This window comes from Zalophus californianus, chromosome 15, assembly GCF_009762305.2.
Source record: "Zalophus californianus isolate mZalCal1 chromosome 15, mZalCal1.pri.v2, whole genome shotgun sequence".
In the NCBI taxonomy this organism is placed as follows: domain Eukaryota; kingdom Metazoa; phylum Chordata; class Mammalia; order Carnivora; family Otariidae; genus Zalophus; species Zalophus californianus.
The window spans coordinates 52,056,532-52,080,221 of record NC_045609.1 but is presented as its reverse complement, the minus strand read 5'-3'; the positions used below and the strand labels follow the sequence as shown (position 1 = coordinate 52,080,221).

Below are 23,690 nucleotides of genomic sequence, written 5' to 3'. Positions count from 1 at the left end.
AAAGGTTTTTTAATTAAGAAAAAAAAATCCTCTCCAGGTTGTTCATTTTGCAATGTGTCCGAGCGTCCGCCGGCCCCCGAGTCCTCCCCCATCCAAGTGTCGCTCATTCTGTGAGGACGCTCGAGTCTGTCGGAGGGGGTCTGCGCCTCCAGCCGCACAGAGGGATCTGTGAGCGAACGGGCTCGGGATCCGGGGAGGCGCGGGAAGCACCGCCCCCCGCCCGGCGGGGAGGTGCGGGAGAGGCGGCGGCCCGGCCCAGCCGGGGAAGCCCGTCCCGGGAGCCCGAAGGGCGCGGGCAGCGGCAGCAGCACTGGCAGTGGCGGCGGCGGCGGCGGCGGCGGCGGCGGGGACGCGGCGTGGCTGCCGCAGGGAAGCGGCGGCGGCAGCGGCGGCGGCGGCAGCGGCGGCGGCAGCGGCGGGCGCGAGGGGCGGGGCGCACTCCGCAACTTCTGCCGCTGCCTCCCGGGCGCGCTCGGCCGAAGCGCGCGGTTGTTGCGCGCTGCGGGCTGCAGGGCGGCCAGCCGAGCCGTGCCCGCGGGCCCGCGAGCTGCGCGTCCCGGACGTCCGTCGGTGCCGGAGGAGCCTCCCGCAGGGAGTCTCGGCGCGGCCGCGCTCCCGCGTGGTCCGCAGCGGCTGGGGCCCCGGGACGTGCGGGGGCCGCGAGGCCGAGCCGAGGCGCCCCCCAGTGGCCGGCGCGCGCTCCATGGCTGGGCCGGGCGGAGCGGAACCGGCGAGGTGAAGCCCCCCCGGGCCGGCGGCCGGAGCGCGTGGCGGGGGTGCCGGCTCCATGGGCAGCAGCGCACAGCGGCAAGATGATGGACGTTAACAGCAGCGGCCGCCCGGATCTCTACGGGCACCTCCGGTCTTTGCTCCTGCCGGAGGTCGGGCGCGGGCTGCCGGACCTGAGCCCCGACGGCGCCGGCCCGGTCTCGGGCTCCTGGGCGCCGCACCTGCTGCGCGGGGTCCCAGAGGTAACGGCCAGCCCGGTGCCCACCTGGGACGCGCCGCCGGACAATGTCTCCGGCTGCGGGGAGCAGATCAACTACGGCAGAGCCGAGAAAGTTGTGATCGGCTCCATCCTGACGCTTATCACGCTGCTGACGATCGCCGGCAACTGCCTGGTGGTGATCTCGGTGTGCTTCGTCAAGAAGCTCCGCCAGCCCTCCAACTACCTGATCGTGTCCCTGGCGCTGGCCGACCTCTCGGTGGCCGTGGCGGTCATGCCCTTCGTCAGCGTCACCGACCTCATCGGGGGCAAGTGGATCTTTGGCCACTTCTTCTGCAACGTCTTCATCGCCATGGACGTCATGTGCTGCACGGCCTCAATCATGACCCTATGCGTGATCAGCATCGACAGGTAAGGGCCGGGCCGCCCCGTCCCGGGGTCCGGCTGCGGATGTGCTGGCAGCTCCACCGCGAGCGCTCGCCTTTCTTGGGAGGATAAGCCAGACTCCTCGGCGGGATGAAGGGCTGCGCCTAAAACATCAACCCCCACACATCAACCCTACACCAACCGAGCAACTACAGTTATAGCATAGTCTATATACACCTTTAAAAAAAGAGCCCGAAATGTTCTAGTTTACTGTAGTGAGGGTTTTAAGACCAAAGTTATTTTAAGTATTGGCAATTCCAGCACGGGGTCCCTTGGCTTGGTTTTTAGAAGGATGGGATTTGATCCTTTCTGAGCTTGACAAACCCTTGCTGTGAGTCTGAAAGTGTCATTTCTTACTTTAAGAAATCAGTCGTTGAAAAGCCTCCTTGCTTCCAGATTGTGGGAGCTGCCCCCAGGCAGGGGACTGAGGAGGGTTCCAGAATTGGGGGTTCTACATGTCTAAACGTTGCACCCCTATGATTGATGGTTCTGAATCTCATTCTCCTGGACGTCTGATTTTAGTGTTTGGAAACGCTGTCTGGGTCCTGCAGGCTTGCTGACTGGAGCCTTACTCCCTGTCTGAATGGTTGGTTCTAGCCTTTCATCATATCCCTTGAGAATCTTCTCTTGAGAACTCCCCAGTGGAGTAATTGCAACAGAGGCTGACCATCTGTCAGAGATACTGGGGGAAAAAATTCCGGTAAAATTCTTGGGTGTCAGATTGGGCTAGGAGACCCCCGAGGATTACAGGGTGCTGCAATGGAGCTAGTCTTTGGTACCTGAAACACTGTGCAACTGACAACTCGAAGGATGGTTCCAATGTTCTTTGGCCACCTAATAACTCTGTTTCTCTTGAAACCGAAATAGTAAACCTTAGTGTTCATCCACATAATTCTGCTGGTGTTTTAAAACCCTGCACAGGACTGGTATCCTCTTGTGTTTAATGATACAGAGAAACAATTGCTTATTTTCTTTGTGGACCTACAGAACCTTTAAAGGTATAAACCCTTCAGCATAGAAGAAATGATTGATGCCTCCACACTTAAAATGACAGTGCCTCAAAGGATGGTTTAGCAGGAAACTGAGATTTTCTTCCTTTCCCTCCCTGTAAATACTGCTATTTGTGGTTTGTTGGTATTTAACATGTCCTGTTTTACTGCTTGACCAGGGTTTATAATTACTGAATAAAGAGAATGATAGGAAAGGGGATATTTTCAAGGAAAAAATATATTGTAGCTACGTTTAAAGATCTAGGTTATTTTTAAAGAATTGACCCTGCCATTTTGTATATCATGTTAGGTAGGAGCTTCTGAGAGCAAACAAGGAATTAATTTTAAGAGTAGTGCACGAATGGCATATATGAGAATATTAGCTCCAAACTTGACAGCTGAAGAAGTTCTGAATTACTGTAGTTAAGAATGACAAAAACATATGCACTCACAGTCTGGCTGTGGCAACAGGAAATAGGAGAGTGCATGCAATATACATAGTAAGTATATAAATGAATTGTAAGCATAAAAATTGGACTGCTAAGCCAACCAAATCGGCGCTTCTTGCATGAATGGAGTCCTTTTAAATGGAACTTAGTGTAGTACAACACATATAAATTTATGCTGCAAGAAATGCATTTATAATTTTTTCCCTTTCATAATTGATAAATGATACGTAAACAGCACAGTATCCTAACTCATCTCCTAGCACAGCCAGTGCTTCTGTCCTGCTGGGCACATTCAGGTTTGGCTTGGGACCACCCTGAGATTCCTGTATATGAGCTAAAGGCTTTCTTCACTCAGTGTGCACATGTGACTTACCAGCAAGCAGCAGGAATATCTCGATGACAGAGGTTAATCCTTCTTGGCAAGAGTTTCCAGTTTCTTCATCCAGTATATCCGTACGATTCTCACAAATTGTGGTAATATAGGGATATAGAGTCTCTTTATTTCCTATGAGAATTGCTCCATTGGTGAATTCTGCTTAAAAAATTATTTTGGAGGATGAACATAGGTTTTTTTTTATTTTAGATAAAATGAAGAATTGGTAACACTGGAAGACACAGATTGCTTTTCTTCCAAGAACACACAAAAATAAAAATGAGAAAAAGGAAAATGCATTTGATATCTAAGGTGAATTACTTCTGGAGACTGTTTTCTTCAGTTTTATTGTAGACTATGACCAATGATATACAAATGTGCTAAGAAAATATGAAAAATTTTCGTCTTCATTTGTTCATTCCCTCTTGAGTACAAGGTTAGGTTACAGTGTACTTTGTGCAGCATAATCAAAGATGAATAATAGTATTCCTGCCTTTGAGCTCTTACTGTATTGTGAGAGTTTGGATATCTTTTGAGCATTTAACGTGTCCAAAATGGAACCTTTGATTTTTCTTAACCACACCCCACCTTACAGGGATGCTTTTCTAGCCTTTTCAAATGCAATTCCATGCTGTTCTTCTGCAGAGTCTTCAACATTCCCTTCCCCACCCTTCTCAGATGATGATTCATGATCATTGAAGAAGTAGCAGTCAATGGATGGGAGCTTCATGATCTCTCCACTACCAAACAGTCTTTCTTACATCTGTTCCCTTTTTATTTCTGCCCAGTTAAAAGGTGAGAAGACATTGTTCCCCCGGCAAAGACCAAACCACCTGCGCTCCCCATCCCACCCCCTCTCATCTCAAGGATCTTGTTCCTTCCTTGATCCCTCTTCTCTTCTTTGTCTTCAGTGTTTCCTCTCAAATGGGTCAAGCTTGATCTTCTATTTTCCTTTGGCCTTATTTCTTTCTGTAGTTACTTCTCCAGTTCACAGTTAAGCTGCTCAAAGAACTGTGCCCACAAGCTGTCTTTATTTCCTTCCTCCTCAGGTAGATGTTTGGCACTCTCAGGTCTACTGAAGTATTTTAATGGGCCTTCCTGGTTTCATTTCTATCCATCTCTCATCCATTGGCCATGAAGTAGCTAGAATGATCTCTTCTAAAAAAATTTGTTTTAAGTGAAATAACATTTACCTATAGTGAAATGCACAGATATTAAATGCATAGCTTAATGTGTTCTGACAAATGTCTATACCCATGTAACCAACACTCCAATGGGGATATAGCATATTTTTATAATTTTAGAAAGTTGCCTTGTGCCCCTTTCAGAATGATCTTTTAAAACTAGAAATCAGGGGCGCCTGGGTGCCTCAGTCGGTTAAGTGTCTGACTCTTGATTTTGGCTCAGGTCATGATCTCAGGGTCCTGAGATCTTCAAACCCCGGGTGGGGCGCTGCACTCAGTGGGGAGTCTGCTTGAGATTCTTTCCCTCTTCTCCTATCCCCACTTGCTCTCTCAAATAAGTAAATAAATCTTTGAAAAAAATAAAAATAGAAATCAAATTATATTTTACATGCAGTTTAAGACATACAAAAGAGCGCTATACATTGTTTAGGTGAGTTTATATAAAGAGTAAAGGAAAAAAGAGTGCAGAGGAATGGTGAACACCTCACTCATGGGAGTGGTTATCTCTGGGTGGGGGTGGGGGTGGGGGGGGTATGAGGGAGTGACACGCTTACCAACTGTACCGGTAATGTTTTGTTTCTAATTTTGATAGTTGATACAGTCTTGTTATTCTTTATATAACTTTCTGTATGTCTGAAATATATTTTTAATGTCTTTTGGAAATACATATAGAAAATGAACAATCCTAAGTATAGAGCTTGATGAATTTCCATAACGCGAACACTTTGATGTAATCTGCCACTAGATCAAGAAATTGAACATTACCAACCTCCCAGAGGTCCCCTTCTGCCCCTTTCCAGTTTCTGATACTCCAAGGATAACTGTTATCCTGACTTTTAGCATCATGAATTAGTTTCACTTGGTTAGAACTCATATAAATGGAACAATATAGTATGTACTCTTAATTCTGACTTCTTTTGCTCAATATATCTGTGTGATTCATCCATAGTTTATAGTCTTTCGGTACTTTATTTTGTTTTATTTTATTTCAATTTTTTTGGTGAGTAATATTCCATTTAATTTGTTTATCAATTCACCTGTAGATGGACATTTGAATTGTTTCCAGTTTCTGGATATTACTAATAGTGCTGCTATAAACATTTATTTGTATACAAGTCATTTTGTGGACTTGTTTCCATTTGTTTTGGGTAAATACAATACTGTATAGTAAGGTTCTTTATTGTATTTTAATTCTATTTACCCCCTTACATCCTTTGTGTTATTGTTGTCATGCATTTTAATCTACATATTTAAAAGATCTTTTAGATATTATTTTTGTTACTTTAGACAGTCAGTATTCATTCTTATTTCCCCACACATTTACCTTTGCATTGCTCTATATTTTTTTCCTACATTAACATGCTTTCATCTGGGATTATTTTTTTCTGCCCAGTTAAACTTTCTTTTTTTTTTTAAATTTAATTTTATTATGTTATATTAGTCACCATACAATACGTCATTAGTTTTTGATGTAGTGACCTATGATTCATTGTTTTTGTATAATACCAGTTAAACTTTCATTAGTGTTTTTAAAATCTTTTTTTTTTTTTTTTTAAGATTTTATTTATTTATTTGAGAGAGAGAGAATGAGAGATAGAGAGCACGAGAGGGAAGAGGGTCAGAGGGAGAAGCAGGCTCCTCGCTGAGCAGGGAGCCCGATGCGGGACTCGATCCCGGGACTCCCGGATCATGACCTGAGCCGAAGGCAGTTGCTTAACCGACTGAGCCACCCAGGCACCCTCATTAGCGTTTTTAAAAGTGAAGGTTTGTTAGTAAAAATACTGTCAGTTTTTATTTATCTGAAACTGTCTTAATTTTGCCATCATTTTTGAATGACATTTTCTCTGAGTATGTAATTCTATATTTGAGGGGTTTTCAGCACTTTAAAACATTCTTCCATTGTCTTCAGGTTTCCATCAGTTCTGTTGAAAAATCAGCCATTAACCAACATTATTATTATGCCTTTGAAGATAATGTGTCTTTTTTTCTTCTGCTTACTTTTAGGATTTTCTCTTTAGTTTTAGTCTTTAGTTTTCATCAGTTTTTCTGTGATGTCCCCAGGTGTGGCATTATTGATCATTTTTTGCTGTTTGTGGTCAACCCTGCTGGGGTTCTTAGTAATTTTTGTATTTGTGCATTAAAGTCTCTAATCAGTTTGCTGTTATCTCTTTAAGTAATTTTACTGTCCCATTCTTTCTCTCTTCTGTGTCTCAAATTTACATAATTTAGAACTTTTACTCTATCACACATGTCTCTTACACTCTTTCTTTATTTTCCATTTTCCATTTTCCTCTGTGCTTCAGTTTTAAAAAAATTTTTGACCTGCCTTCCAATTTATTAATCATCTCTTCTGCTTGTCTAATCTGTTGTTCAGCCTTATCTATTGAGTTATTAATTTCACACTCCTAAAAGTTCCATTTGATCCTTTTTTTCTGATTTGATCCTTTTTCTTGATTCTAATTCTCTGCCTTATGTAATTTCTCTTTCTTGTTATTATACTCTTGAGTATACCTAGTCTCTTTTTATACTAATTCCAATATCTGAATCGCTTGTGGTTTCTTTGTCTGTGATCTTTTTTTTGTTCCCTTCTGGGTTTTGTGTCTATGTCCTGGCATGCCTAGTACATTTGATTATATACTCAGTATTTTGTATGAAAAATTATAGATGTTGTAGATGATGTTGTTTTCCTTGAGAGAAAATAGCTGCTAGGCAGGCATATTGGTGGACTTATTATTGTAATCCAGTTAGGGGTTGTGCTAACTATAGGTAATGTTTTAGGTTTTTTTTGTGTGTTTTTTTTAATATTTTATTTATTTACTTGACAGAGAGAGACAGTGAGAGAGGGAGCACAAGCAGGGGGAGTGGGAGAGGGAGAAGCAGGCCTCCCGTGGAGCAGGGAGCTGGATGCAGGGCTCGATTCCAGGACCCCGGGATCATGACCTGAGCTGAAGGCAGACGCTTAATGACTGAGTCACCTGGGCGCCCCTAATGTTTTAGTTTTGCTAGAGCTCTGTCTGCTACTGGCTGATGCCTCTTTCTGGGGTGTAGCCTTCTTGGGATTTCAGCTAAAAGCATGGGGTGTTCTCAGTGTCTTCTCCCCCTGGCTTGTTCAGAACTGTAATTGTTCACTCCTCAGCACTGTGAGATGGTTAAAACTCCTACTGAAAACCTTTTGGGAGCTTTCTCCTTGGCTTCTCAGCCTCCTGCCCTGCACAACTTCAGAACTCAACCAACATCTTGAGGGGGAATACCAGCCCAGTGTTGGGCTTAGTTTTCTGCTCCTTCCTTCTTTTGGGGCTCTTGGACTCTCAGGTCTTTAATTTTTGTTTATCTTCAAGAGACTACCAAAATTTTTTCTGGTATTGTTGCCTCTTCATAACTAGCTCTGCCTGAGGCTCTTTCCCTGGATCCTCAGCCCCTTCCCCTCACCTACTTTTGGCAAATGTCCCAAGGGAAAGAGTGGCGGCAGAATTTTGGCGCACCTCTCTGTGGTTCTCTCCTCTCCAGGATTATTTTGTCCCTTCAACTCCCGGTTATCTCAGAAACTCTGATGACTACAAGCAGGTGTGTGTGTGTGTGTGTGTGTGTGTGTGTGTGTGTGTGTATGTGTCTCTGTGTTTTATCCAGCTTTTTTAGTTGTTTCAGCAGAAGCATTGGTGTGAAGCATCATGCAACCTCATCATAGCTACAAGTGGATGTGTGCCTGAAATATTTTAAATATATACAAATACAGAAGTATAATTATGTAAATTGCTCTTCTGAAAACCTTTCATTGGCTTTTCATTTCACTTGGAATAACATTGAAAGTGCTTAGCACATCTTTAAGGTCCTTGATTTGTCCCTGCCTTCCTTCGCAATAACATTTTGTACCACATTCCCTCTTGCTTTCCAAAGTATAGTCCCCCTGACATTTGTGGTTTCTCCATAATGCCAGATTCTTTCCGAAATCAGGTCCATTCCATGCAAACCCACCAACTAACATGTTTGCAAAACTATGATTTCATGCCTGGAGTTCTATTCCCTAATATATCTATTCTCTAATATATATTTTTTGATCCCAAGTTGGAAAGCCTGAAGGTGTTTAATGCTCCAGAATGGCAACAATTAAAATATCTGTAAAATGTCAAATATTGACAAGGATGTAGAGGTACTTTCATACATTACCAATAGGATTGTGAATTGGTGAATCACTTAGAAAATAGTTTGGCATTATTGTGTACTGTTGAAGATACATACGGCCTATGATTTTGGTATTTTACCGTTAGGTATGTATCAAAGAGACTCTTGTCACCAAAAGTCTTGTATAAGATTACTTATAATATCCACAAACTTGGAATCCTAAAACTTGAAATAATACATATATGCAACAATAGTAGAATGGATAAATAAATAAATGGTGGTACATTTGCATAATAGAATACTATTCGATAGTGGTTATCCAACTTGAGCATGTATCAGGACTATCTGGAGGGCTTATTAAAACACAGATTGCTGGGTCCCACCCCAGGGGTTTCTGATTCAGTAAGTCTGGGGTAGAGCCAAATAATTTGCATTTCAGATTCCCAGATGATTCTGATGCTCCTGGTTTTGGGACCTTAGTTAGAGAACTACTGCTATACAGCAATGAAAATGAACAAACTGTGATTAAAATGAATCTTACAAAGTAATTTAAACAATTTTTTGTCATAAAAAATTTGAAGCATATTTAAAAGTCAGGAGTACAGTATGAAGAACCTAATGTATCCATTGCCTAGCTTCAACAGTGATGAATTTATGGCCAATTTATTCAACATTGTGACTCCTCCATCTTCACAGTATTTTAAATCAAATTTCAGACGTCATGTCATTTCACCCATAAATACTTTGGGGTCACAAATGTAATGCTGAGCAGAAGAAGCAGAGTCCCAAAGAACACGTACAATGTGATTCCATTAGTATAAAAATTTGAAACAGACAACCTTGTTCAGAGACCCAGGTAAGTGAAAATTTTAGAAAGAAAAGGGAAGAGATATAGATCATGAGACCAAGGAGAGTGATTACCTCTGGGCATGCTTCTGAAGTGTTGTCATGTTTTATTTCTTGACTGTAGTGATAATTACATGAGTGTTCGCTTTTTAAATTACCGCTAAAGCATCCATGTATATTCTAGGTGCTTTCCTGCTTCCACATTTTGTTTTATAATCAAAAGGACAGAAGTCTTTATTTGATGACATCTTGTGAGGATTCACATCAGATGGATGGTCAGTCTTAGCAGGTGCACTTACTGCTTCAGGGCTATCAGCCACTGTTCATTTTTTAGCTTCATGCGTGAGGGCAAGGGTCATCTTGGGGTTGTTAACAGTTACAGGAACTCATCTGACTTATTTGCAAGAGCCGTGCTCCTTAGCTCTGACTGGTGTCTGGCTGAAGCCTTGCCTCCTCGCCAGGTACTGTGACTCATTCGCTTCGATGATCTGAGTTGTACTCTTGGCTTTCATTCCGCTGTGATCAGCAGTGCAGGGAGCCTTCTGGCTTCTCTGGATTGCCTTTCTCTTTGAAGAAGTCATCCTTGCTCATCTCTAAATTAATTTTCAGCTTGTAGGTACACTTTAAGGGTTGATAGAATCCTCTTCTAGCTTTGCTCTGGGAAGGTGAGAGGGAAGAGAATAAATGGATCTTCCTTTGTGAGTGACGCTTCCCACAAACTACTTTTGTTTCTTCTTATGAGTTAGCTGGCAGGGTAGAAATGCTAGCCGCTAATAGGTGTTCAGTGCTTTATTGTTCACAGACCACTTTCCACATGCAGAAATCTCCTTTGATCTTTCCAACAGCGTTGTGAGGTGGGCATTATTATCTGCACTCAGTGTGGGAGGAACTGGAGGGAGAAAGTGACTTGTCCAAAGACACAGTTTGCATGGGTGAAACTTGTGTTCAAAGCCTCTTCAAGTGCCATGTATTAATGTGTATATATTTAAGGAAAATAGAAATTTAGATACAGCCATGATAGAGTTAAAGCCTGATCGAGGTCTCAGAAGAAATGTTGAATTAGACTGGTGATGGAAAGGCAGGAGAGTTTCCAGGCAAGAGCAACAGAGATGCCAAGAGGCTGGAGGCCGTGAATCAGTCTGTGAGCAAACGTACAGAGAAGGAGCCAGAAGGCATCCCAGGTGAGGGAACAGCACAGGGAAAGCCCAAGTCTGCCAGACCTTGCCCCTTGTGGCAGATGCTGCTCATTGCCTTTTTTGACCCCCGTCACCCTATTCCTCCTTACTTACAGGAATTCCTGTTTTCACCTGGGAATATGGCTGCCCAGAATAAAGACATTTTCTTTCTTTCCTTCTTCTTCTTTTTTTAGAATTTATTTTATTTTATTTTTTGAGAGAGAGAGTGAGCACGAGCAAGCAAGAGAGCATGAGCAGGGGGAGGGGTAGAAGGAGCGGGAGAAGCAGGCTCCCCATTGAGCAGGAAGCCCCATTTGGGGCTTCATCCCAGGACCCTGGGGATCATGACCTGAGCTGAAGGCAGATGCTTAACCGACTGAGCCACCCAGGCGCCGCAAAGATGACATTTTCTCTGGGGGATGATGGTGAGAGATGACTCTCCCCTGCAGCTAGGTGTGGCTGTGTTATCAAATTTCGACCGAAGAGATGTCAGTAGAAGTATTGTGTTTCAGCTTCTTGGAAACTTCCTTTGAGACATTTCGGTGTGTGTGTTCTTCCTCTTTTTTTTTTGTCCTTGGCTCCACCTTGCCACCTGGCATTTAAGTATGGTGCCTAGAGGTCTGGCTGTCATCTTGGTCAAGAGAGGGCCACACTTGGGAGGGAGGAGTGGTATGCAGGAAGGATAGCCTGGATCCTGGAGGACTGTGGATTCCACAGGGTTCTTGGAACCCTGACTTCTTCGTAATGGGTGAACAGATACCATTCTGTTGTCTGTCACACCTGCTGAACATAAGTGTCAGTTTCTTACTCCGCTCCCTGCTCCTTCCCATGGATGTCCACATGTATATATCATAAAACATTGTGAGGGTGTCGCTGTGTCATTCTCTTTTGGAAATCCTTTAGGATTAAAAACTACCATTTTTGAGAGCCTTTGGTGCTACATAAATTCCTAGAGACTCGACACAATATCCCATTTACTTTTCATAGAAAGGGTGTTTACTGAGTGTCTGTCATTGAGTGTCTCGGCTGGCCAAAGGTGAACAAGAGAAAGTGTGAACATTTTTAATCCTGTTCTGTAGATGAGGAAGCTGAGGGAACATGCACATTCTATGTGGCAGGAACAGCATTTGGATCAAAAGCCCATGTGTTCCTCTCTATCACTGTTAATGATAGCCTGCTGCATGAGTAGAACATTGCTGGAATGGCATTCAAGGCCCTTTATAATTTAACTCCAGCTTCTCTTATTGCCTCAGTCAGACTAACTCCATCATAAGACCCTCCCTTTCAATGTCGGAACAAAGCTAATGCTCTTACCCCAAACTTGTTCCTCTTCTGACATTCCCATCCCAATCAATCTGCACCCATTTACTTTGCTAGACATTTGGGTACCATCTTTGAAACTTCCCATTCAGCCCCCCACTCTCTACTAGCCAATCACCAAATCCTGCTGATTATCCCTCCCCTCTCCTTCTCCCCACAGCCATGTCCAGCAGCTCAGCTGAAGCCCCCATCATCTTTCATTTGGACCACCCAAAGTAGCCTCCCAGGAGGCTCCCTGTATCTACTGCCCCATGTTAATGCAGCATGTGTAACCCTAGCTGAAGAATAAAATCACCTGGGAAATTAAAAAAAAAAAAAAAAAGCAATTCTTGGAGCCCAGCTCTAGAGAGATCCTGATTTAATTGGTCTGGGTGGGCCTGGGCATCAGTATGTTTAAAAATAACCCCCCCGCCCTGCAGGTGATTCTAATGTGTAGCACAATGGAGAATCCCTGAGTTAGGATGTTCTTTTAAAAAGACAAATGCAATTTTATTGATAGTTCCTGAACTTACCTGCATATTCGAATCACCTAGGAATCTTCAAAAAATTCCAGAGCCCACACCCAGGCCATACACAAGCCCAACTAATGCACAGCCTCTGGGGATAGGACTCGTGCATCCATATTTTGGAAGCTCCCAGGTTAGTCCATTGTGCAGACAGGTTTGGACACTACTGGATTATGCTGTTCTTCTTTAATGGGTTAATGAATTCCCCTTTTCTTGGGATAAGATCCTAAATGTTCATTGTGACCTAAAAGATTATATAATCTGACCTCTGCCTACCTCACTAGATTGGGAGTTAGCAAACTCTTTTTCTGTAAAGGGCTAGATAAATATTTTAGTAAATATTTTAGGCTTGTGTGTCATGTGGTCTCTGTTTTAACTACTTTGCCACTGTAGTTTGAAAGCAGCCGTAGGCGTTATGTAGATACATGGGAGTGGCCGTGTTCCATTATAAAACTTTATTTATTGATAGTGCAATTTGAATTTCATGTTATTTTTATATCTCATTAAATATTCTTTTTTATTGGTTCAACTATTTTAAAATGTAAAAACCATTCCTAGCTAGGGGTCCTATACAAAATTAGGCAGGCCAGATTTGACCCTGCAGGAGTTTGCCAGCTTTTGCCCAAGATTCGATTTGATTCGATTCGATTCGATTCGATTCGATTCAATTCAATTCAATTCAATTCTCGGTTGGTCAGTCTGTCTATCTATCTATCTATCTGTCTATCTATCTATCTATCTATCTATCTATCTATCTATCTATCTATCTCCCCATCTCCCCCAAGCCCCCAATATTCTGACAACCTTGTTCTTTTTTTAGTTCCTTGACATTGTGATGTTCAGGGCCTTCACAAGTCTTTCTATTGCCCACCCCCCCCTTTTCTACCTCTTTGGCTGGCTAATTTTTATCACTCTTCAGACAGGTCCCTGGTTAGATGTTACTGTCTCATGCAAGCAATCCTAGAATCTCCAGACCATCTTAAACAGTCTTATAACTCCCTGCATTTTTTCTTAATAACACTCCCCTCAGTGTGTAATTAATGGTTTGTGAAATTAACTGTAATAAATGCATGATTTGTGAGCTCAATCATCCATACGTTCTGCATAGCAGGACCTGTATATTCTGCATGGAATCGTTCCATATATTCTGCATGGCAGGAGTCTGTCTTGTGGGAGACTGTATCCCCATCCCCAGCATAGTACTTGGCACATGGTAGGTGTTTAGTTAATCACTGTGGGTTGATTTGAGGAAGGAAGGTGGGTACCTCAGATTCCCAAAGGTCTGGCCTTGACTTCTTATTTTCCAGGTTTCTGGGAAACGTTCTTCCTGGTGACAACATAGAAGTTTCCTTGGGAAACCAAATTAGGATTAGGGGATTGATGGGACAGAAGCAGCATGGAGGCAATGGGACAGCCCCAAGGGATTGTCCCATCAAGTTGCAGTAGGCTGCTGAGTGACGGTGGTCTGCATAGGCAGAACACTGACTTTAACAAAGCCCCAGGGATACTGAACACTCAGCTGCTTAGAGCCAGGGGTTGGCTCTTTATTATCATCATTGTTGTGCCATGGAGCAGGAGGAAAATGCAGATGAAACTGAATTAAAATCCCAGAGCCTTTTTCTTTCAGTGAAGAAACATATTTTTGACCAAGCTCACACATCCCAGAAGGAGAGCCCCAGGTGTCAGGCAGGAAGGCGATGGCCAAGCAGGGGAGAACAGTAACTGGCATTTACAATGCCATTTGTTGAGTGCATACTTTATGCCAGGCCTACTGCCAGGGGCTTTGTGTAATTCATCTCACTTCATTCCCATGACCACTCTGTGGGCACTCTCATCCTGGCCACATGTGTGATGAGCAAAGGGAGGCTGTTAGAGCTTGAATAACTTGCCCAAGGGCACACAGGAAGAAAGTAGTGGAATCATATTTGGCTGGGGAGATGTCTGACTTCAGGTCTTTTGAGACCCAGAGGGGTGTTGACTTTGTGAACATCATTTGTGAACTGCATCAAGCACTAGATGTTTTCTTCTGCCTTTCAGAGAGACAAAGGTGATGTGAATATAATAGTAATTGTGTTAGCATAAGTCCATAGGCTCTTACCTAATATCCTAGGAGCCAGATGTGTTTTGGCACTTTCTCCTCCATTGTTGATCCAGGGCACCTCCACTCCAGTCCATCTGTTAGCTTTTGGGTTAGGTTTAGGGTAAGTCATTATGGAATCTTAAGATCCACTTCTTCACTGGTTTGAGAAAGACTCTTGAGCAGCAGGCCCTAACAGGCCAGGTGTGTGTGTGTGTGAGAGAGAGAGAGAGAGAGAGAGAGAGAATGAAGAGAGAGAGAGAGAGGATGCCTGAGCAAGTTAGAGGAGATGGTGGAGCTGAGATTTCTTTAATAACCAAACCCTTGTTACTTGTCTCCTAGATTTTGAAGTACTGTGGCCATACAAAGGTGGATAAAGACACAGCCCCGTCTTCAAGAGGTTATCTAGTTGAGCATAAATTAAGATGATTTATTCACATATCAGAAAATTTGGACCTTTAAAAGCTTAGCTTATCCATATTGCTCTGCAGTCAATCCCTGTGTGCTCTGAGCTTTCTGGAGGAGATTATGAGTCATTTAGCTTCTAGTTGCAAACAGTTGGGTTGTCTGAGTGCGTTCATCAGTAAAAAAACTCAGGTACTATGTGGTCTGTTTTTGGACAGCCTTTCTGTGCCTGAAGAATCCTTGCTAAGGACTGCTGCACAGTGACGGCGTCTGGGTCAGACCTGCGTGCTCACTCTTCCGGGTTGTAGTGAGGGCGCAGGATGCCGGCCTCTGGGGACTGCACAACGGTGGGCCCCCGGGGGAGGACTCACAGTGCATCTGTGTGGGGAGCTTTAGTTTTGCTCATTTACCCAGTTTGCCTTCTCACTTTCATTATGGGCTCTGTTCTGATTCAAATTCCTGAGCATTTGATATTTCTGGGCATTCTGATAAAATTTTCTACTCTTTCAAAGAATGGCAGCTGGATGGCTTTCTTTCTTCCAAATGGTTCTTTCATCCGGAACATCTGCCAGAACCATCCACCCACAGGGGGCTATCAGTCTTAATGCTTCAACCTGAGAGACTTCAGTGATGCACTCCAGTCCAGCTATAATCAATCTGGTCCAGCTGTCTGAATATTTCAGAATTGTATTTTGGGAAATACATGTTCTGTGTGCTTGGTTTGAAAAAGTCTCTGGTATTCTCAATAAAAGTCTTTGGAAGTTCTTCCGTTTTGACAAATAGATTGCCTTGTGGTTTCATCCCTGATAGTTCTGGGGCTCCTGCAGGCCCCTGCCACTCAGGCTTCCTTCCCGGAACACAAAGGTGAGAGGCCTTTATTAGCAACTTCTTAACATATCAAAATTGTCTTTTCTTATTATGGGAGTCATAGAGGATTCATCTTTGCATTTCTTCAACCTTTACTGGGTACTCAATCTTCATTAGTTACTCCTCTGTATCCTAAACAAGGCAAGAATAAGGTCTTTGCTTTCTCGAATCTTATATTCTAGTAAGAATAAATGGGCTGAAAACAGATACACTTTTAAAAAACACACTGATTCATTGGTAATAGGTGCCATTTGGAGAGTTAAAACAGAGCGATATATTAATTAGAGTGGGTAATCGTAGAAGACCTTTCTGAGGTGGTGATATATACACTGAGATATAAAGAACATGGCAGAGCTGGGAGACCAATCGGAAGGCTTCCACGGTCATCAAGGGAAGAGATAATTGGGAATAGTGAAGATGGAGAAAAGTGGAGGGATGCAAGATATGTCTTGGAGGTGCATCGACAGGACTAACTGAGGGTTGGATGTGGGGAGTGAGGGACAGAGAAGAATTAAGGATGACGTGCTTTTGGCTTAAGCCACCCAGCAGAGGATGATGCTGTTTACTGAACGGGAAAGTAGTAGGACTGGTGGTAAAAATCACGAATTCTCTTTTGACTGGTAGGTTTGGTGTCCATGGACATTTGGATGTAAGTGTCTAGAGATACACATGTGGATGTCATTGTAAATGATATTTAAAGTCACAGGGTGGGAGAGGATAGATAGGAAAAGGGGCCTGGGTACCAAGCCTTTGGGAGATAAAGTATTTAGTGGCCAAGCGGAGAGGACAAACTAGCAAAGTCTAAAAAGGGATGGTCAGTGAAACATGAGGAACACCTGGAGAATGTGCTATCTAGGAAATCAAGGGAAATGTATTTTGACAAAGACAGAATATCAACTCTGTCAGATGGTGTTGTAGAAGGCTAGAAAAGTAACCAGTCAGCTTGGTGACCTTGAGGTCTAGTCATCTTGAGAAGAGCAGCTTCAATAGAGCCGTGGAACAGAAGCCCAGCTGGAGTGAGGTGAAGAGAGGACAAGAGGAAAGAAGTGGAGACGGTGACTAGAAACAGCTCTTTCGAGAAGTTTTGCTGATAGCTACTTAGCGGGGAGTCAGGAAACGGAGCTTCCAGCCTCGTATCTGAAGTACCATTGGGGCATGGTACCCCAATGATAGTTACTTAAGTGCGTGTCATAAATTCCATTATAATGGGCAAGAAATTTGACCTCATTTTTCATTTCTACTTCCTAGCATTTACAGAATTCCTGGCACACAGTAGGTGCTTTATCATATTAACTGAATGAATGGATGGATGAATTAATGAGTATCATACCAGGGCAGAAATACTTGAGGCTCTGAGACCATGTCTGATTCATCCTCTGCAGGCTCACATACACCAGGTGGGATGCAAAAATATCCCTGAATGAATAAATGTATCTGGTAAACTTGGGAGTCAAATAGGGGAGTCTGGGTTAGGAAAGGGCAGAGGTGGGATAGGATACAAATTCTGTCTCTGTGATGCCTGTTGTGACCTTACATAAGTCACTCTGCCTTATCACTAAATTTCACTGCTGAAAATGATAGAAATATCTCCACAGAGTTAATATGAGGAATAAATGAGATTATATCCAAGAGGAATTTAGCCAAGGGCTTGCCTCTTATAAAATACCCATGAATTGAGAGCACTGTTATTATTACTGTTCTTAATATTGTTCAACTCTGAGCTGCGCTGGGGCCTCGAGTGCTGCCAGCCAGTTAGGGCAGTATTCTGGAATTAGAGCTGTTTGCAGGGGAGGGCTCACTGGTGCCCTTCTTGACTCTCCTTTCTTCTTTCATCCTGAAGAGAAGAAGTAAATCAAGTTTGCCTGCAGGGAAAGCCTGTAGGGGGTCTTGATGAGGCTCCAGGTAATGCTAGCCTGCCCCCAAACCACCTTACCTGTCCACTGATGCCAGAAATAGGGGCCAAAGTGTATTCCATGATTAAGTACAGACGCTGCTTGAGGCAAGTCAGGGACTTGAGTTCCTTCATGTTGGGGTGTGCTCAGTGGGTCAGTCAGGAAGGGGGACTAACTGGTACCTTATATAATGTTCTAGATAATGGGGAGAGGAGGGCTTGTGGGGCATCCTCCCTTATCAGATGACATCCTAGCTGTCTCCTGCTTGTGCCCTTTCTCTGTGGACTTCCTATGTGTCACAGAAAGCATAGGGGCTGTTTCCGTTTTTCCCAAATATACTGTACCCTTCCTCCCTTGCTCCCGTGTTCTAAGACCTGTTGTTTCCTCTGCCTGGAATGCCCTTCCCTTTCCTGCCTATTTCCTAAACATTCTTCAAGATTTAGCTAACATATCATGGTCTCCGGGAAGCTGTCCCTGACCCCTTGGTCTGGGTTGGGTTCTCCTCCCAGGCTCTTCCTTAGCACCCTGAGATTCCTTCTCTATTATCATCATGCAAAATGTACTTGTTTCTATTTCTTCCCCCACCCCACACAACGAATGCTGAGAGTCCTTGGGGACAGGGACATCTTATCCATCTCTGTTTGCTCCCAGCTTCTCTTGGCATGTGGAAGCTGCCCAATAAATATTTGATGGATAAGTAAAAGAATAAGTGAATGAATGAAGCAAGCAAGCAAAACTTGACTATTTAATTGGGTCTTGGGTTTGGAACAAGTAGGCAGGGAAAATGAAGGACATAGAAGCCACACCCTTTATGATCCAGTTCTGCTTTGATGAGCCTTATTTCCTTTCTCCCTGAGTGGGGACATCATCATAGCTGCCAGGGGCATTTTTTCTAACTCTGAAGGCACAGTTCTGCCTCCCATGGTTTATAGAGTCCCTGTGGATTTCATTGTCAAGATGTTCTGTCATTAAGGTCTCTTTGTAAGGGTGGTCAGTGTAACAGGGTTTTTACCTGTTACGGTGCATTACATGAACATCCCCAGCAGCCTTGTCGAGTGAGCTTCTGAGCCCCAGAGGCAAGATGAGATGTTGGAAATCATATAATGGGATCCAGGAGCCACAGATATTTCAAATATCCCTGCACAAAATGGGAAATCACATGATGAAATGTAATCTTGCCTCCAGAACCTCTCATTGCTCCATCTTGGGTGAGTCAGAGGCATGTTTACACTTACACGTTGGTTCCTGTCTTGATTCTTCTTCCAAAGAATAGCTTCTATCCTGCTAAATTCCTAGGAGACTGTTAGATTCCCCTCAAATGTCACTTGTATGTAGCCTTGTGATAGATTATAAAAATGGCCCCAAATTCTTCCCATTCCTATATGCACATGCCTTTCACGTGTGACTTCACAGCCCTTGCCATGTTGACTCTAGGCTTGGCCTCCTACCTTGCTTTGGCTAATGGGACTTTAGCAAACGTGATGCAGGCAGAGACTTGAGAAGAGCTTATGCATTGACATTCGCCTGCCTTTGCTGCTTTGGGGGGACCCTGGGACTACGTCCATGTGAAGAAGCCTAGGCTGGGTGTTGAGAGACTCATGGCTTAGTCCCTCCCAGTCCCCGGTCAGACAAATGAGGTTTTCATGAACTACTCAGGCACCAGCAGATCTATCACCTGACCACAGACATAAGAAAACCCACCTGAGAAGAACTGAACCAACCTAGACCAGGACAGTACAGCTGACCCACAGAATAGCAAGCTGAATATATGGCTGGTGTTTAAATCTCAAGGTTTTAGAGGAATTTGTTACACAGCAGAGGCTAGCTGATAGCAAGCTGTTTGTGATTTGATCCTCCTCTTCCCTGAATATATGTTCCCATATTGATTCATTCATGTTATAGTACAATGTCCATCATGTTCTCTGGATGGTTGTTTATGAGTCTACCTCCCCAGTAGACCTTGGATCCTCCAAGAGCAGAAGCAATGTCTGGTGGACTTGTAAGATTTGCCGACTTAAGACCTATCCCAGTGCCAGGGACTAAGAATGCACTTTGGAAACGTGGGTAGGCTAGTTGAATGTGTGCAGCTCAATTGCAATGTCTTTGAATCTTGGCTTCTGTGTCACCAGCAGCCTTTTTACTTATTTCTTCCCCACTCCCCAGCTAGTTATCCAACACTTAATGTTCACTCTACTCTTGACATTTTGTATTTCCACATTCTCTTTTATAGTTATGGTGGTCTCTTACCCATCCTTATAATTTCTTAGTGTATCTTTAGGTAATAGCAAAGTCCCCCCCCTCCCCAAGTTTTTAAAAAATAGGATTAGGTAGTTACAGAAGACACTGGCCAAAATAAAGCTTTTTGATAATCCAAGTTTCCTTTTTCTAAATTATATTTTTCAAATGGCATTGTGATGATTGATTTTTATTTATTTACATGTGATTTGATTTTCAGTGTGTAGGATTCATATTTTCAAAATGAACAGTTTTCCACAGAAAGCTATTAATTTCATCTTGTCTGAGGTGATGACTCTTCAAACAAATTCATTTCATGTGTAGCTTCAATAAAAATCCCTGACCAATTGTTGGCATTTTGGGAATCATAGAAAGTTGTGTGAAGGAGTCCTTCAGAGTTGGAATAAAGGAAGAGAAAGGTAACTTAGGTAAAAATTATTAACAACTCCTAAGAAATTTTTGTTAAATAAATGCCCAGTGAAGGATTAAATGTTACCCGGTATCTGCAGGACTCTGTGCTACATGCTGACCATTTCATTGACTCTTTCCAATAGCCCTGTGCAATAGGTTCTATTATATGTGGAAAGGCTTAGAGAATTTAATCGGGTTACTCAGGGTCAGAATCTGGAATCAAACTTGGGTATATCTGATTCCAGGGCTGATGTCTTAATGCTTCTCAGAGAAGGGAATGGAAAGTATGGTCTATTCCTGGTAGATCATGGGTCTTCTTTTAAAGATGAAAATCAACTAATATATCTAGACCTTGGAGATTCACCTAGGGGGCATGATATCGGCACCTTGAAATATTCTGTACAGTGATAGGATAGGTGTTGACCTTGGTGTGTATGCTGGTCTCTACTTATCCCTGATTGTCCCAGAGTTCCCAGTTTGGCATGCCAGAGGTCAAGTGAGGTCAAGTTATCCCCCACATATTACCAGACAAACAGAATCAGAGAATGTGAAAACTGGAAGGGACCTCTGCTAGTTGACATCTTCAGGTCTACTCTCTACTTTTCACCACTCTATTCTCTTTCCTGGGAAACTGATATGCTCTCTGGTTTCTGGTTGGGTTCAGCCAATGGCAAGTTCAGGAAAGGATATCAAAGGGAGGTCCTACTCTTCCTTAGGGTCACCTTGCACGGACTGTGCCCCTTGACCGGAAGTCACTATTCCTCTCCAGATGGCCCTTGCTGCCTGACTCCTTCCCACTGGGTTCTCTAACTGCCTTCTGCCCTCTTCCCTTTGCACGTGGAGTGGTGATTGTTCTGTTGCCCCACTGTCCTTTGTCGTTCCCTTACCTCCCGCTCATCCCTCTGTAAATAGTTTCCTTGACTATCCTAATTAGAGGGTGCAATTTATTTCTTGCTGAGATTTGGATTGATATAAACTTCTGGAGTGTATATAGTCTAACCTTCGCAGTTTATAAAGAGGAAACCAAAGCACAGAGAAAGTAAGTGCCTGCTTGAAGCCACTGACTGCTAAGTGGCAGGACCAGAACTTGGAAGGCACACTGGACTGACTTCGGATCCAGTGATTCTCACATACACCGCAGTGAGGACAGACCAGTGAGTGGTACTCTAGTAGTTGAGACAGTTGTTTATTTTATTTCCTTTTCTTGTAGGACAACTTAACTGAGTCACATCTTCCTGTAATGACTTTGGCCCAGGTTATTGCTCAACTGCTCTTGAACAACTTGTCAGCTCTGACTTTTGTCTTATCTTGGGTGCTCCAGAATAAAAAATGCCGTGAATGGGCTTCTGTGTTATTTAAAAGCAGTGTAGGCAGATGGTTTGTGTGTAAGTATAATTAGCATCTTTTGGGGTAAATGGTTTTTGTTTTTTGGGAAATACAGAGTTTTCATGAGCCCACAAACCACAATGGCAGCAAATCAGGTTCTTACCATCAAGGGAAGGATATTGTCACACTGTTTATTGATATCATTATTGAATGGTATTCAAGTTGCAATTACTGAAACTTGGCTTTTGCCAATGTGCTGGCTCAAGATAAACAGTCAATATTTGTTGAATGATTTAATGAATGAATATTCATAATGTTGATGAGTGGGAAATGGTAAAGTTAGCAATAGCACCTAAACTGTCTAGAGCACCGCTTATTAATTCTTTGACCTCTGAGGCATTCTCTGTTGGCTGTTGAAGCCTGATACTAATTAGAATTCAGATGCCCTGACTTCTTTTTATTTTTTTCTGTTCATTCTCCATACCGATGATGTTGTAGAAAACACGCTGCATTTGGAATCCAAAGGCCTCGCTTTTGGGTCTCATTCTGTGACTTCCTTACTAGCTATAAGACATCATTTCACTCTCCTTGAGCCTCAGTTTCCCATATTGTAAAGTTGGGTTGATTATACTTTTCTCATAGGATGTTTTGGTGGTAAAAGTAAGAATGTATGTACACGCGTGCTTTTTTGTAAGTGGAGAGTATTGCTTTTCCTGTCGTATTAGGGTGTTATAACTATCTGTGAAATGACAGACTTGGTGGGACTGTGTGTGGGTCCTATGTTGGCATTCTGATCTGTGTGCTTTACTAGTTCAGATGGGATCTTCTCCCAGTATCTGTGAAGCTCACTTATGATTCTGATGATTCTAGAGATGACTCAAGAAATGATCAGAAACTCCATTTCCTATAGTGGATTTCCCATGTTGTGGGCAGGGGCATTCTGACAGCATCCAGGTCCTTGCTCCAAGCAGTAATGGTCTGGATTTGTGTTAAGCTCTTCTTCCCATTGAAACTTTCCCCTCAACGCCTCTTTCAATATGTTGGGGTTCTTCCTCTCCTTTGCCGCCCTCCCGTAACAAAAACAATAACTAAAAGCCACCACCACTCTCATAAGCTGCCTGAGAACTACTTGAAAGATCTTTATTATTTTATTATGCAAAACAAGTTATTTCCCATCAGCCTCTATCTCTCTCTTCAGATTAGTCTAGAGGCTGGCTTCCCTTTCACAACTCGGGGCTGCATCATCCTAAGGAAAAAAAAATGATCTTTTTTCCCCCTGACGTGAATTCTGCACTTTCTCAGGATGCAGAAGCAGCTGGAGCTAAGTAGTTCTTCCTTTTAAAAAATAGCAGATTTTCCTTCCCGGTAAATGTAGATGTGATTATGATTAATAAAATGCAAATTTACTTAAGAGCATTTAAGCTAGCATAGCGTTTTGTCATTCTGTACTTCTTTAGTCAACTGATACTAGAAGTGCAATTACTACTAAGTGTGGGTTGAAAAATATTTTGACATTCAAAAGGGGTCCTCATTTTTGAAGAAGGATAGGAATCCCTGGGATATACCCTTCAGCCTATGAGGTACTGCCTGAACTCTATCCCACCCCAGAACTAGGGGGAAGCTAGCTGATGCCAGTCAAAAGGAGGTTCTTAGCCCAGGGTAGGGGATGGTATTTAGGGTAGAGGCAGTATTAGTGAAAAGGGAGTAGGAAAGATTTTCTGGGAAGGGCTGCCAATGAACACTTAGATTTCCACAGTGGTTTTTATTTCATCTTTTTTTTTTTTTTTTGGTGTTGTTTAACAGCTTTAGTGAGATATGATTTACATACCCTAAAACTCACCACCATAAGTACACAGATCAGTGATTTTGAGTGAATGTGTAGAGTTGCATATTTATCACCACAATCCAGTTCTGGAATATTTCCGATTGCCACCCCCCCAAATATATATATGTATATCTTGCAGAACAGCACTCTATTGTATGGATATACCACATTTGTTTATCTACTCATCAGTTGAAGGACATCTAGGATGTTCCACTTTTTGGCTATCATAAATAGGTTTATTCCTAGGTATCTTACGGTTTTTGATGCAATTGTAAATGGGACCGATTCCTTGGTTTCTCTTTCTGCTGTTTCATTATTT

General features: G+C 43.1%; 1 protein-coding gene across 4 annotated transcripts in view; it reads left to right on the top strand.

Annotated features, from left to right (window-relative positions):
- Positions 1–675: 675 nt before the first annotated feature.
- HTR7 (5-hydroxytryptamine receptor 7) overlaps positions 676–23,690 on the top strand; it is a 79,838-nt gene continuing 56,823 nt past the window's right edge. For all 4 annotated transcript variants that reach the window (XM_027597031.2, XM_027597033.2, XM_027597030.2 and 1 more), the window contains exon 1: positions 676–1,357. In XM_027597031.2, the coding sequence (XP_027452832.1) occupies positions 813–1,357 (545 nt within the window). In that variant the 5' untranslated portion in view covers positions 676–812. The remainder of the gene's footprint in view (positions 1,358–23,690) is intronic.